This window comes from Pygocentrus nattereri, chromosome 28, assembly GCF_015220715.1.
Source record: "Pygocentrus nattereri isolate fPygNat1 chromosome 28, fPygNat1.pri, whole genome shotgun sequence".
Taxonomy (NCBI): Eukaryota; Metazoa; Chordata; class Actinopteri; order Characiformes; family Serrasalmidae; genus Pygocentrus; species Pygocentrus nattereri.
In genome coordinates, this window is record NC_051238.1 from 7,908,535 (window position 1) to 7,925,332 (window position 16,798).

At 40.6% G+C, this 16,798-nt stretch overlaps 1 protein-coding gene across 1 annotated transcript; it reads left to right on the top strand.

Moving 5' to 3' along the window:
- Positions 1–1,966: 1,966 nt before the first annotated feature.
- Positions 1,967–9,631, top strand: zgc:113363 (uncharacterized protein LOC791449 homolog). The gene is made up of 5 exons (XM_017719466.2): positions 1,967–2,062; positions 4,020–4,185; positions 4,927–5,058; positions 5,823–6,050; positions 7,712–9,631. Exons 2-5 carry the CDS (start codon positions 4,056–4,058, stop codon positions 7,966–7,968), a joined length of 747 nt encoding a protein of 248 aa, XP_017574955.1. The 5' UTR covers positions 1,967–2,062; positions 4,020–4,055; the 3' UTR covers positions 7,969–9,631.
- The last annotated feature ends 7,167 nt before the right edge of the window (positions 9,632–16,798 follow it).

Consider the following 16,798-nt stretch of genomic DNA (forward strand, 5'->3'; position numbering starts at 1 on the left):
TTTGGAGTTGAACGTGATACTATATACCAGTATATGCAGAAGTGCAGTTTGAAGCTGGGATATTGTTGCTATGTAATATTTTAACTGTTCAAGAGAGTGATGGCTTGTAGGAAGAAGCTCTTTTGTAGCCTGGATGTTCTTACTTTGCCACAAACAGAAACTTTTAAGATCACGAGTTGGTCCGACTCGGAAGATGAGACGACACTAAATTCCCAAACTGTCAGTTTGTCTGTGTGGAGCTGGAGAACGAACTGCCGGCTGAGCAGCGAGTGGGCCGAGTTCGTTACTCTGACGTAGGAACAAGCTGCTAGTGAAGGAGCTTTAATCAGGAGAAAGGAACTGAACATTAAAACATATTAAACGCCGCGTTCACGGCCAGTTTATTCATTTATTACTTTACATATTTAGCTGTTGTATTAAAGTAATAGAGACACTCCAGATCGCGTGTTACGGTGAATACCATCACAGCTGTGATGATCTACGGCGACCAAATCACAGCCGTGATGTTATTCCTTCTAATGCTTAAATATTACAACATGTTATTAAATGTGTTGTTAAACAAATCATATTTTATTCCTTTAAAAGTGCTCATATCCTATATTTTCTTTTTTATTCTTTCTCCCCTGAAGTCCATTTATAACATACATGTAGGTTTGTCAACCAAATCCAACCACAATTCTTTTTTCACGACCATTAAACAGGCTGTTGTTGCTACTGTGCCTGTAAGACTGATGTATGTAAATGACCTCTGTTCTGATTGGCTGTCCTGTGTTGAACCTCGTTCAAAAAAGCAGTCGGGAGTGAAACACTCCTTAGAACTTCAGCAGAAATGGGCGGGGCTAAACATCTGGAGGCTGAGCAGGTGGATGAATATAAATAAACTGGTTTTCACAGAAACAGTGAATTCAAAACCAGCGGTGTTCACATGACAGTTTAACAATGTTTGCATCCAACGACCAGCTATTTAATTAAAGTCAATAATGATGCTCTAAGAGTAATAACTGGGTAGTAATGATTCGATGTCTGCGGAGATTAGTGTGAGGTTTTATCACATTGCGCTGTTATTCTTTCATTGCACTTCTGTTTGAATAAACTGGACCCTTCCTCTGGACGGGCACTTTTGTTTAGGTTACTTGGTCATCAGGCTGGCCTGTTAGCCCTTTTAGCTGAAACTACAAACAAACAGAGATATGAATGCAGTTTAAGCATGGCTCAAATCTGAGTACTAACTCATTTTATTTATTTATTTAACAAATCAGGCTTCACATTGTTCGTCACTGTCAAAAATGGTCTTCCTTTAGATTTCATAGGTTTTATATCAGCCCTGTTTTTCCACCAACGCTGCATTTAATAGGAAAGCGCCTAATAAAAGCTCTAAGAGCACTGAGTGAATGAGGCTTTTCACCGCTCCGCCGGAGTCTCTAAGGGCAGTTTCATTTCTGTCATTTTTAAAGAACAAGATGTTTCCTCAGATTTTGCCCCCGAGAGAGCGCGTGCATTGTCAGTCAGAGCGACGGGGCGCTGCTGCTGAGTGAGATTCAGCGCAGTTCACCATTTCCAGTCCTTCATGTTGTGAACTGGTGAAAATCATTAACACTTAATGCAAGCCAAAGCCAAACAAATCCATTAACCTGTTCTTTAAAAATTCTACCTATGTTAACCGGGAAAGAGGAGAGTAAAATGTCTGAATATGTGAAAAAAAAAAAAATATATATATATATATATGTATTTAAAACGATTACAGCACCAAAAATATCCAAAGGCTTTATTTTGGCGGCGTCTTTGTTTTTAACACCCGTTTTCTGACAATCCCCGCCCACATGATCCTGTGATTGGCTGATGGATCTCCCTTCCTGCGCAAGGATTGGCCAGAAGCCCTGTCTGTGTGTAGAACTACCCAATCATAACGCAGGAGGCGGGATGGAGCGGAAACCGGGTGAGGAAAACACTAACGCCTCCCTGATGCGACTGACTGGCTGCTGGAGTTGATTTAACCGTCGCTTTCGACCTTAAATCGAGCTGGATCTTCTAGAGCTGAGAGGCTGGATCTGCTCGAGTCAAAGTGAGTGTGTGTTTTTGTCGTTTTAATCACGATTCAGGCGTCCAAAGTGAGTTAGACCGCCCGAAAAACTAGTTTGTAAGTCATTGTAATATTCTCGTCCCACGGTCTTTAGCTCTAGATCACTTAAATCTTACTTATTAGACTGAAATAATCAGCAAAGTAGTCCAATTAGCTTGTTTTGTTGCCCAGTAAACCGACAGGCTAGTGAAATATGTCGTGTTAGAAATGGGTTATAACTAATTAATTACATGTGCTTGAGCAAACCTTTGGTGTATTTTCCACTTTTGTCAGTATTTTCCAAGAATGCTTCTGCTGAAGCTTGTTTGTGAGGTAAAGTGACTTTCTCCGCTTCAGTCGTTCCCATTTAGCTCCTGAAGTTGTTTTCATCGTTGGGGTTTCATTTCATTTCATTCTGTTGTGTTGGTTCAGCTCCTGTGCTGCTCTGCTGTTGCTCACACCGCTCTCAGTTTGGAGCCTGAGCTTTTTAATTTCAGACCAAAGACAGAAAACAGAGCCTTTAAAACTTCACACAGAGGCTGAGAACATCCACTGCAGTTCTGTAAGGAACTAGAGGTTCTAGTGTTTATGGTCCAGACCTCTGGTAGCTACACTACAGATGGTTCTTCAAGCCCTATAATGAAGGGAATGGTTCTGTGTAGAACCCTGTGTTCTACATAGAACTAATTCATGCTAGGTGATTCTTCGCATGGTGAGATTGATGATTGTCTTTGGCTCAGCATAGAAGCTTTTTGAAAATGGTTCTCTGTAGTGCCAAAAAGGGTTCTGCTATTGTTAGAATGTCAGTGTCAACCCTGTAACAAGAACCCTTTGTTGGAGCTATCTAGAACAGCATATGCAAGCGGAAGGTGTTGGTTCTAGAATACGGGAATCTGTCGTAGTTGTGAAAATCTGGCTCTCTGTTGTAGGCACAGTGTCTTGATGATGAGGCTGAAGGCAGTTTAAAGCTCCTGTAAGTGAGGAAGTTCGGCTTTTTCGGTTACTCCGGGTTTCAGCATGTAAACAGGGCTCTTTACCTCGTCTCAGCCCCGTGGTTGGAAGTCCTCAAAGGCATTATGTCAGTAGATATCTCCATAAGCTTATCAGAAAACGGTTTCTATTTCAGAATTTATAGTAATGTCACAAAAACATGGATATGTTTGGATGTTTGGAAGCTGGTATACGGACTGTATAGATATTAGACGAATTGTAACAAACATAGCGTCACAGACTGGACAACCAGCGCTGTGGTCACTAGTCATGACCTAATCAGCTCCTGTCCAGCGTTCATACAAGCTAATATTATTGATTTAAAGCAGGTAAGGCTGCGACTGGATGAAAGTGAGATGCCACATATTGTTGATTCCCAAAAAAACACAAGTGTCTAATTTTTCTATTTTTATTTTTCAGCATCATTTGAGCTCACGAGCTGCTCTTTTCCTCTTGACATTGTGTACAGATTTCATGATGAACTTTATATTAACTTCATGTTTTTGGCCTGTCTATAAAGTTACCAGTTACCCTTTTGGAGATAAATATGTATCGCCGCTGTCGGAAGAAAATCTCGTATCTACATTTTTGTTGTTTTCGGTTTTTGACATAATTTGAAAAGCCTGTTGTTCTTCACATTGTGTGTAAATTTCATGAAGAACAGACCAGAAGAAATGGCCCAGAATGACTTGGAAGGAATTCTGGTTCCATTGACTTACATTAAAAGCAAAGTAGGTTTTTTCCTTCTCCTGTAAACTTACCATTTTGGAGATACGAGGGTTTGTCCTGACAGCAGTGATATACTGTGTGTGTGTGTGTGTGTGTGTGTGAGTGTGTGTGTGTGTTGCTGCTATCAGTGAGCACCCGTATCACCCATTCATGTCCAATACATAAATATTGTATGAGGATAAGGAAAAGAACTTGTCCACAGACCAGTGAAGTCACTATCTCGCTCTCCCTGTTTAATCAGAGTCACAGACAGGCGTCTCAGCAGGAGACAGAAGCCATGGACGTCCAGCAGCAGGACGTGACGCTGAACAGTGGAAAGGACAGAGCCAAGAGCTGCGAAAACCACACTAACCACATCAACCCGTCAGAGAGCACTGCTGAGACAGAGGCCATCACAGCAGAGCCTGGTCAGTAAATCAGAAAGTGCTAATCTGATCTACAGTTCACGAAAACTGTTGGGGATTAAGGGGCGTCTATTAACTTTCATGCGGTATAAGCCATGTCATCCTTGCTGTGTGCAGTATTCCTTTTAAGGTCTCTATTCTTTCTGCTCGGCGTAAAAATAATCTTTGTGGAATCATGTGTGCGTACAGTCGTGTGCAAAAGTTTTGGCACCCCGGTCAAACTACTCGTTTTGTTGATTTTCTAAGTAGAAATCCTAGAGAGCACCCCCTTTGCACATTTTAATGCACAATTACTACTTATTTTCAAAAAAATATTGAAGAAAAAAATTGTGGCCCATGTAAAGGTTGTGGCACGTTTGATATTTTATGGCATATTTTATATTTAGTGTTTTAAAATAAAAAACGTGCAATAAAATCTGCAGAAAAATGCCATTTGTTTCTTTTGCTACCTGCAAAGGACGTGTCTTATTTTAAACACAGCATGTCAGTTGACTGGGGGTGTTCAAACTTTTGCATATGGCTGTATAATCAGAGCTCGTCCTGTAGGGGATGAAGTGCTATTTAGGCCATTTTTGCCAAGAAATGACACAATATCCTTATCTTTCTTGAACATATGATTGCAGTGACAGAGCTAATTTACAAGTACATTTTATGCATCATGATGTTTTCATCTCTGCTCCATGAGAACAGGTGAGGAAACCGTGTCTTCAGTCTTTTTGTTCACTTGCATTGATTCTCTTTCAGCAAAGATAACATGTTCTAATGGACTAGGCCACAGGGGAAGTTACGTGTCGTTGAATGACATCGTAGTAACGAGTGAGGATGCTCTTCTGCTTCCCGACCACGTACCAGTGATTCCCCACAAAATAGAAAAAGGTAACAGCATTTACGGTAGGTTTTTATTCTTAGGCTGCGCTGACTGTGAAGGACAATCTGAGGTGTCACTCGCAGTGAAGTAGTGGTGGTTAATATTGACGGTTCTTCCCAAAGGAGTTTATATGAGCATTTGGTTATTATAAGAATCACTGTGCTGAATAGGCTCTATCTATGGACTAAAACTGTGTTTCAGTAGTGGCATGAAAAATATATTAAAACATATTTTAAATAGAGTTTTTTATTTAGAAATGTAAATATTTCAAGCTGTCTGTGGGACCGGCACCTCCCAAAAGAAAGTATAAACGATGGTTTTGAATACATTTAGCTTAATACTATCTCAGTTAGAGCTGTGGGTTTCAATAGATCATATTATAGCCTTTGTAAATATCTGAATAGGTCCACAGTTTGAATAGGGACCACAGTTTGAACTAATATGGTAGACTGACTCATAAATGGATTCAGTGGAATATCACAAACCTTTTTTCATTCGTCCGTTTTATAGATCCGTTTTATTATAAGGTTTGGTGGACTGATCTGAAGTCTAGTCTAAATAGTCTGAATTTGTGTTTGAGATTACTTGGATTGTAAGTAGCAGAAAATTCAGCCAACTTCTAAGACTGAACTTGGGAGGTGTGGAAAAATATGCCTGCAGATTTCTTTGAAAAACTGAAAGGAGAATTTGTACATTTGTACAAAATGTTAAACAAATGAGTGCTTTTTCTGAGTAGCTCCATGTCGCAACTTGTCTACTCTCTCTATTTCAGAGACTCTTGGCCCTCTCACTGGCCCCACTCCTCCAGACACTGTGACTAATGTATCACCGCCCATTTGCACACCTCCCACTGCCTCTACAGGTCAAAAGGCACCTGACCCTGCCCAGGTACCCAAGTGCAACGGGCACAACGCTCACAAAAAGCGCCTGCCCTCCACCTCCAAAAGCCAGCAGAGTTTGAAAGCCAACGCCACTCAAATACAGCAAGTCGCAGGCGACGGTGAGAAGAAACATATTATACTAACACCTTTCAGATGTCTACTTAAAGTCACATGTCTACAGATAATAGTAGTGCAGAATTATCCGGTGATACATTGGTTCTCAATCTCAGTCTGCTTGGTTTTAGTGTTTCCCTGCTCTAAAATACCTACCATGACTAATCACAGGGTTGATGAGCTGAATCAGGCTTGTCAGAACAGGGGAAACACAAAAGGAGCAGTGCAGAGTCCCCAAAACTGAGAGAGGGATTTTCCCTAGTGCCAGGAGCAGCACAGCTTATTAAATTCATCAAGTGGTTCTCAAACCTTTCATTAAATCATGTGTGTGATCAGTTGCTGGAACTGGCAAACCCTTGTTTAGACACCAGGAGCTTTGAGTGAAACATGCTTGACTCTCAACCTTTACAATGACCAGAGACCATGTTTATATCAGTGTGTTTAAACTGCTGGACAGCACATGAAGAAAGAGGCCCCCACCCATAGAGTTAGCAGTAAATAAGCTCTGCTCTTATCTTGCAGCTACACTGGGCTCTGCCTGTGGTTTTATCTGTGTGCCTCATGCTGTCTGCTAGTCAGTGTCTGGTAGCCGTTTCCTTTAGGGAATATTTTAAACCCTCATGGCATTTAGAAGCATTCACACTGTGCCAAAATCATCATTTGTGTGGATCTGAAACATCAAGTTTCTCAAAAATTGCTTGTGCAAAGGTCATAAAAGATGTATCTTGCTGTGGAGATGCAGTTGTATTTCGGCATGGGATTGGAGCCTAAAGAAACTGATGTTTTATTGTGGTTTTTCAGACCTGTCGCATTTAAAATTGAGTCAAATAGAAAGGGGACAAAGGCCATCAAACAACAGAGAGATGCTAAACAGTGTTACATGGATAAATTAGTCCAAAACACAGGGTGGAGTGTTGATCTGGATGTGCTAACATTGCCTCTTTTCTCATCACCTGGGCTTTTTTATTATCTGATTCACTATCTGTGGCACACACCCCACTGTAGCTAGCCTTTTAGCAAACACTGCTAGCCTAGCTAGTTAGCGAACTAATGACACTATTACTGTACTATACAAAATAAAACACCACAAAATCCGTAGCAGATCCCTCAAAGGCCAAGCTTCTGTTTTCATCTCAGCTAATGTTCCTAGTCACGTCGCATCATAACTTGCTTGAGAGGACGAGTTAGTTAGCTGATGCTGAACGTGATAAATACTCTAAAGTCCAATCTATGTCAGCACTCTCACTGTAATGCTTTCTTTCAGCTGTGTGACTAGTGCTGCATCCAAAGGCAACTTGCTTTCCTATCTGCTTTCCTTGATTTTGCTCTGATCTTTCATCTGGTAGCCATGAGGGTTCACATTCTAGTCAGCTCTGCATGCATATTGACTGAGTCTATGGGTTATAGACCAAGTGAAATAAAGGAAAAGCAGGTAGGAAAGATGATTTAACTATTAAGCACCAACCTAGACTGCTTAACCCTGCCAAAATGGCGGATCACCCATTAGATGCTATGTTATGATATCAGGTTGCGTTTCCAGTGTTTCCAGTGTAGGGAAGTGATTGAGAAAATGTTGGGTGTTTATGTCAGACAGTTTATCTAAAGTTAGAGTCAGACAAAGCTCTGTATTCCAGTAAACATGGCTAATATGTGTTTTTATTCACAGACTGCTGCGTGCACTGTATTCTGGCATGTCTGTTCTGCGAGGTGTTGTCCCTGTGCTCAGCGCTGACGCAGTGTTTGGCCTGTGGGCTGGAGTGTGACGCTGCGTGTTGCTGTGGTGAGGCGTGCAGTGGCTTGGCCTGCTGTTCTGAGGACCCCTGCTCTGCCCTGCTGGACTGCGCCATCCTGGAGGACTGCTGTCAATCTTCCGACTGCCTGGAGATCTGCCTGGAGTGCTGCTCTATCTGCTTCCCTGCGTAGAAAGTCTATCGGCCAGTGGCATGAAAGAGTGAGTGATGAGAGGGCTTACGGAAAGGTTTTGGAATGTGTCATAACACCACAGTGTTGTGAAAGGTTGCTGTCATTGCCGTATGCTGTATTTATTCTGTAGGTTAGTGAGAGGTTAGGGACGGAGATCAAGGTGTGTCCGCTGTGTCTGAAATGAGTCACTGAATATAAGTGGAACGAACATGTGTTATTGGTGATTGGCTATTCAGTGACATACCAGAGGTATTTGACTCATGAGGGGCAGCTTAGGGCTTACTGTATTTAAAAGGCTAGTATTCCTATCTGTGAATGGCCATTATTGGGTAGTCACTGGCTACCACTTTAACATTCACAGGTCCCAATGCCTTGAAACTGTGCCATTTGTGTTCCCAATGTTAGTAGATTCAGCTTTCTTTGAGAGTTGAGCATGTTTGCACTTGCCCAGGGCATAATGCATCTTCTTTGATCACCACAGGAGGGACAGTACTGTCTGGTCAGGACTGGATTTATTTTTACTCAGTTTCCAACCTGTTTATTTATTTTGCAGTGTCAAGGGAGGAAAGCAGGAAACATGTTTAAGTGAAAATTACACAAAACACTTTACTGTACTTGGCGGATACACACTGTATTTTAGCGGATCCTATGGCTACTGCCACTTTCCATCCTTTCAGTCTTAAAACCAACCAGTTATAGTTGCCAACAAAAGCGTTTCCCAAAGGAGTCACTGACAAAATGTTACCCTTCAAAGAAACCCTACCAATCACACAAGCAGCTACCCAAACTCAACTTAGCTGCCTTGCACATTTTAGGGACCACTTGTGTTCTATATAGGGCTCCAATGATAAGAATAGTGATTTGGGGACCATTTAAATGCAGCCAACTTCTAAGACTGAACTTTCGAGGTGTTTCCAAGGAGCCCGCAGAAAACTCTGGAGGCTGTAAGAAAAGCAAGCGATGGACGCAATAGATACTGAAAAAACTGATAGTTGACTTTTCAGCAATTCTTTAATTTTCTTGAAAATGTGTTTTCTCCTTTTTTCTGACACTGATAAATGAATAACTTGTACTTACTGACTAGTTTTTCTGGAAAGTAAATAAAAGTTATAGGTGTTCTCTGACTTTTGCACAGCACTGTAGTTCAGCAGAATATGGTCATAATTTGATTTAACGTTTTTCATCTGCACATTGACGTCCTTATATTTGTTTTAATTCTAGATCAAAAAGAGATGCATTCAACTGACTTGATTCAGAGGTGAACATCATATTCACACGCATAAAATCTATTATATCAAGACAGTTATTGCTAAGAGTATTAAACTGAAAGACGAACTGAAAGATAATTGTGTTGATGTAGTGTATTCTGTTCAGGTGCAAGTGATGTACACATTTGAATCAAGTAAAATCAGTGCCACTCCAAAGCAGATAAGAACACAAAGGCCAAATATATTTAGAACATGAAACACTTTTGCTGCACTTGCTCTTTGTTTTTAGATTACTGACCTGTATATGAACTGCTTAATTTGATGCCTGATTGGTGTCTGCACACTAGACGTGATCTGTCAGAGGACTGCATTAGCTTACAATTAACTTATGATCACTGTGAACTGTATTTTGTATTGTGCGTAAAAAGAAGTAAAGAGGCTTTTGTTTTCGTAAACACGCCTCCCCTCTTTCTCTGTAAGATCAGTGCTTACTTATGACCTTTATAGTTGTTGTCGCTCTAGTTAACTTTCCATATTCGCATTTAGGGTATTTAGTTATAGATATTTATTTATTTATTTATGTAGTATTTATTACACTTATTCTTATAAGTGTAGGTTTGTGTTTTTTTTTTAGTTAACCACTTCGAATCCAAGACCTGAGCACCCCTCTTGTCACTGGGTACCCTCAAAGGTACATCTCAGTACCTTTAGTCAGGGAACATAACTGTACCATAATCCATTCAAGTGATATTTTCTAAGTCCTACTGACTCCACACACCCCGTCTCGCCTCCCGGCTTTTTATTTTATTGCTCTGTTTCAAAACATTAGATTATGAAAAGTTACACAGATGTACTTTTCACCTGGAAAAACTTATTTAAGGTGCACAACTGGACCTTAAAACCGCTGTTGTACCTTTGAGGGAACATTTACACTGTTTGTACCTTGATGAACGAAAAATGTACCTGCACAGCACTTTGATTTAACAGTGTAATTTAAACGGCCTGTTTTTCAGCAGCTGCACAGACTACAGTGCTAACTGGCTCGGTTATTCCTAAGTTTTACAAATATGTAATAGACATTTCGACCCGCTGGTGGGTCCTGGCCATTTAAGGGGCTCCTTAAGACATGCCCTCTCAGCCCTGTAGGGTCAGATGAACTCTAAGCACTCCCTTTGTGTGCACTGAGCTCTTATCTGAAGCTGATGTCGCAGGAAGCCTGATGAGTCCAGCCTTGAAACCGATGCAAAAATAACTGGCCTGGGTGACCATATCAAGTGGCTGCATATTCCTCTGGGCATGTAGAATTTCACAGCCTGCCTCCAGCCAGTTACGCCCTGAGGCAGGCGTTGTGTATTCGGACAGCATGCGGCGCACTGCAGCGTGAGGCTGCTGGACATTGAGGAAAAACAGAGTTTAATGTGGAGGTAAAATGTCTGCTGTTGACTCTGGCAGGGCGATGGAGCTCTTCAAGCCCAGAGAAAGCTGCTGACACCTCATCCTGCAGCCGGCTGTGAGGAGCGGCTCCTCAAACATCAGGGCTAAACCTGCTCCACACAGCAGGAAAAGAGCCGTTAGAGATCAGAAACACATTATTGGTAAAAAGGTTTATAGACTGAATTAATGTGCACTGCAAGTCACATTATTGAAGGTCGGCTTGGTGGTTTTAGAGTGACTGATTCAAAATCCTGCTTCAGTTCAGCTGAAATGAAGATGAAAAATAGAGTTGGATGAATATTGTCCGCCTCAGATTCATAGACAAGGTTCTAGAAACCAGAACCAGTTCATGTTCTAAGTGCCTTGTTCTGAATCTTCTCATATACTGTGTATCACGTCTTTGTTTGTAGAAGATTCACACCAGATAGAAGAGAAAAGACCACAGTTGTGGTCACATTTTCTTGAAATATAAACTTGCTTGATTTGTATTCAACTGTCACTATAATCAGTTATGAATGTCAAGAAAGCAAGTAGTGCCTTATTGAAATGTTGACTTACTATCTTGGAATAATGACACTTCCTTCCAATATCTTAAATGAATTATATATGTATATTTTTTAAATATTAACACGGTATCTTGAAATATTGATTGATATTATTAAGAATGCAATGAATTTCTAAATTTCAAGAAAGTAAGGAATTAATTTGGGGTAATAAGTCATTATTATACTAATTGTTTTGACATAGCAAGTCAACATTTTGAAAAAGAAGTCATAGTATTAGTATAGTCATAGTATAGAGGGCATAGAATGTGATTATTACGAGATAGTAAATCGTTATTTTGACATAGTAAGTAAATATAAGTAACATTTCCCGATCTCAGGAACTGACAAAGAGAAAAAAAACTGATTTTTATTGCAGGAATGAGCTTCATAAATATTGACTCCTGACAGCTGAATGTGATTATTTTGTTCTCTTGGTGCATCTGAAAGAAAGCATGCTAAAAATACATGAACACATGCTGTATGTCTCTGCTGACAGAACAAAACCTTGTATCTCCATTTTTGTCGGTTTTCACTTTTTGAAATAATTTGAAAATCCCTGTTGCCCTTTATATTGTGTGTACATTTCATGATGAATGGACCAAAAGAAACCCAAAATGACTTAGAAAAAAGTCTGGTTCCTGTAAAGTTCCTATTTTGGAGATACAAGGTTTTCTTCAGATGACAGAGGTATATTATTTGGCATGAAGTTGAGGTTAACTTAAAAAAACAAACCCTTAAACTCAAATTGTACCTTTAAAGTGACAGTGTGGCAGTTTCTGTTTTACCTCAAATGTAGTAGATCAGACAAAACATGCCTGAAATCTGCTGCTTCAGTTTTGTACTGGACTATGAGGTAAATGTAGCTAACAAGCAATTAAAGCTGATTCCCTACCAGTTAGCACTGTGCAAACTGCATGGCCTGCATCATCATACACTGTGAGAAATGAACAAGTGTAGGTGGCACAGTTAATAACAGTAGGCATCAGTTACTGAGTGATGGGGTAAATTCCAGCTTTTAAATTTATTTTAAATCTCTTCATAATGACATGGTCAAGATGTAGAGTAGCTTGGTCTAGTGTAACTTTCCAAGTCAGAAATGCTCACAGTGGTTGGTGATAACAAACAGAAGAGCATTTACAGCCTTTTAAAGCTACCTCACATCAAGATATTGCAGAAAATGTGATGAATACAATGCCTGACGACTGAGACGTGGTTTTAGGATAATTCTGAGGAAGGTTTTTGGCCTAAAACATCAGTTTTTAAATACGATCATGGTGGAGAGGAACATGCAGGGCATTGTAAAGCAAAATAGTCCCCAGAGAAAACATTTTGTGTGGTAAATAAAAAGACTGTTGTATATATTGTGTGTCCTGGTTCCTCTCACTACCACTGTAAAGCAAGAAGCTTTTGTACAATAAGCGTTTTGCATCAAGTCACTCTGAATGACTTTGTTTACATCTCAGCTGTTAAATTCCCCTTTAACCCAAGCTGTTGCTTTGAGCATGCGGCCCACCAGCGCTGCGGATGTTTGGGATGAGGGGGATTTTTATGTGAAACTACAAGACAAAAAGGCAGAGGGAGGAGTGAAACCGCCTCCTCTAACAGAGGGATCCTGATTTGAACGAGTGCAGGCAGGAAGTGGGCCACGCTCCACTTTCTCATGTTGGGCCCTCTCCACCTGCCTGGTGGGCCCCGGGGGCCTGCACTGGCCCGCATGGGCCGCGACCTCTCATTGAGTTGGCAGAGGGATCGGCTGAAGAGGAAGAGGCGATGACTCACTCAGAGCAGTTCTCACAGTACAGACGCAGCAGGACAACAGAGAAAACCATAAAAACGCAACATAGGGACGCAGTTTCCACCAGAAAGAACAGCGTGTGCTGCAGATGGAGTTTTATATGGGTCTGAACGTCTGAACGCTGCTCTAAACACTGTCTGTGGTGAAGAACCGCACCCTGTTACGGCCCTCAGTGTTTGACCTAGCAGGTCTTCTCTGGGCTCCTAGGCGAAGCCATGATTTGTGTAAAGTGATATTGGACTATTGGTCATTAATCAGAGCTTGTGGGCAGAAGAGCATGTTTTGCATGTAACTGGGTCCCTGAGTGGGCCGGACATGGTCAGGAAGGCCGTGTTTAAACTAGAAATGTGCCAAACAGGAAGTGCAGGAAGTGACTGAGATGATAGTGTTGAGGGTGACAGGATAGCCGCTGTGCTGCCCCTAACCGGGCCCCGCACTCCACCCGAACGCTCCTGCTCCACCCGCGAACACTTTTGCCCCTCCGTGCTTCAAACAGAGCCGCCGCTCCGAGGCCACGCGGACAGGAAGCAGATTTTCTAACCCACAGCACTCCGAAACCAGCGCTTCTCTACATACTGCACAACACTGCCAGACCTAAATCACGCTGACCACCGGGTCAGCACCACATGCACTACAGCCAGAGTTGGGCCTTCAGGATGTTTGACTTGGCCCATCTGAGGGCGCTGGTGAAGCTGCTTCTGCTTTGAAGTCTTTCTAATTTAATACAAAGTCATTCATTACAAAAGTGGGATCTTTGAAATATTCATATGAATTTTCAGAAGCTCAGAATTTGGTTGTATGCCCCTCTTTTGCTTTAATGACATCGAGCTGGATGACACAGGTTTGCGCAAAAGCCTCAGATGAGTAGATCCAGTCCACCTGAGAATTTTCCGAATGGAGTTCAGTTCATTCTGTTTTAAACGGTTTCAGTTTCATTTTGATCTTTTGTTTTTTCATTTTAAATGTGATTCCACCGTTGTTTTTAATTCCTTACGTTCTTTCGGCTGTTTTTATTTGACTTTTTTCTCTTTTTATTTTACATAAAGCACTTTGAAATGCCTTTGTGAATGAAACGTGCTCTACACAGTCGTATGCTGCAAAGAAATGGTGTCTTGTCGAGTGAAATGATCTTAAATCTAGTCGTTATATCTAATATTTCTCATCTTGAGATTATTGTAAACTTATTATAAGATGATTTCACTTAATTCTAGACATTTTACTCATTTTAAGTAAATAAAGTGAAGTTATTCACTATATCGGTGGATAATTTCACTTGTTTCAAGCAATTTTCTTATATTGAGCAAAATGATCTGCTCACATAGTGAAACAATACAACTCACTAAAATCACTAAAAATGAGTAAAAACAACCGAAAATCAATAAAATAATCTTACAGTAATCTCAACGTGAGAAATATTGGATATAATGACTAGATTTAAGATCATTTCACTTGGCAAGATACCATTTTTTACAGTGCATGCACAGGTTTGGACGCCTCAGTCGTGTTCTTTAAGTGATAATAAGCGAACCTCCTCTACAGAGAAGAACACACTGCTGCACATTTTAATACACAGTTACTGTTTATTTGCTGGATTTAGCGAAATAAAATGTGGCCTGTGGAAAAGTTTATTTTTGTGTTTTATGTTCCATTTTTTCAAATATTTTAAACGATGAAAACAAATAGAAATTTTGTGCTAAAGGTTGTGAAAAATGTCATCTAACGTGTTTTTACATGCGACTGTAAATGAACCTGCCTTGAACATGAGCTTCAGTGGAAGGGATACATTTGCTGGACTTGTTGGACTTTGTTGTTTATTCCCAGATTGTGGCGTTTAGACTCCACTGTATAACTTCTTAAACTTATTCAGTTGTACTTTAGTGGCAAAATGGTATTAAATGATATTTTTAAAAACTTCATTTGAAGTCTACTGACCTTTATTTGTACATGGGTTTGCCTTTTTTAGCCCTCAGTCCACCACAGCCGTCACACTTTAGCCCCAAAGGCAAAAAGTTTGCGGACCCCTGCGTTGGAGAAATGCACTCATCTCAGAAGGGAAGGGGTCACAGAGGAGAGCTGGATTGGTGGGAGGAAGCACCAACGTTAGGCTTTCTGGAAGTGCATGTGTTTATGGTTGTGACATCACAGCCACAATGAATTTGAAATGGGCTGTTTCTGCAGCTTAGTGTCCGTATGCGGACTGGGGCGTGAACTGGACATTTTGTGACATGAAGAATGTTTATATAGTGCACTAAACTCTTATTTATTATAAGAGAGCAAAGAAAAATCCAAAGATATGGGCCGCTCTCCATTTGGGCCCAAAAAGATGCTTCTAATATTGGGCACAGCTCCAAAAGTCAGTATGTACATTTACTCAGTTGATTAAATAACAATTTTTCCTCATGATTCTCTGATTTCTCTTTTTTTACCATTTCATAGTCGCTCTGCATCCGTAAAACAGCTCGTCACAAAACCATTTTTAGTATAAAACAATATTTTTAAGAGGTTTAACTTTGGAATTTGTATAAAACAGAATCATGTTTACTTTTTATATCATTAACATTATACTGCATTTAAAGAAAATATATTTTATTTATAAAATCATTTGTCTCAGGGATTTTGGTCAAAGTTGGTATCAGGACTCTTATATTACCTTTTAACACAGTATTTTCAGCTCCATTAAACTGCTTCTTTGGGTCGAGGCTCACCAGAGAGGAAGCGTCTCAAGGCATGAGAAGGTGAGTCCACACTTGCTCACTATATTTCACTAATTTATTAATAAAGCCAGTGCGTAACCTCTATGTGTCACTGGTGTTAGGTGCGTTAATGGCTGGGTGATTATAATTTTGTCATATTAGTGCCGTACATCATTTTTATTTCTGATTTGATTAACACAAGGTCACCTGACCCGCCAATGAGTCAGCCAATTTATAAAATCCTCAGTTTTAACCAGAAAGTCCCTGGAGTCACAGTCACTGGTGTTACACGCTATTCATACAACACCAGTGACTGTAACATATGTTTGGAGTTAAGCTCTCCTTTCAGCGTATATGATACTAGATGTTCATGGACATATTAAGATTATTTAGTTTAAAAATGTGTCCATGAATTTCCACAAGTGGAGAATGACCCACACAGTCCCTTTAAAGTTCCTCAAATACATTCCTTGAGAGACACAGAACCACACGCTGAAGACTTTGACTCCTAGCAGCTGATTCAGCTCATCGGCCAGTTCATAAATCAGGTGTATGAGCTGGATAAACAAACAAATGTGCAGCGCAGGCCTCTGGACTGGGCCGGACGCTGGTGGCTTGGTTACAAGCGTATTAAACTGCTGCTTTCTTCTTTTTTATTGAGCAGGACGGGAGTTTACTGAGCCAGCACAAAGTCTTGGCCCTGACGAGAAAAGCACACTCGGCACGTTTCTCACAGCAGCGAGGGCTTCAGAAATAAGCTCCACTAACACGTTCATCTTTTATTCGCTTAGTGCTTTAGGTTGAGTGACACACCTCAGACCTCTCAGTGTTAACAGGTGCTTCCTGTTCTTTTAAAGGCACAACAGTGTTTTTACTAGACAGGAGTGACGGACTCACTTTAGCCAAAACAATCAACACCAGCCCAGCATCTGTAATTCAGACTTACAATTGATTTAACTTTGATTCACAGCAGCGACTGACAATAGACAACCTGCCGAAACGAGCCCTTAATACTAACTGTGATAGTATTTATTGATAATCAGGTAATAAATGGAGGTTATAAATCTTTATAGATGACATATTTCAACACAACAGTGAAGGCCAAGCTGGCTTTAACAAGCACCAACAGAACATCGAAGATCTGTTCCCTAATGT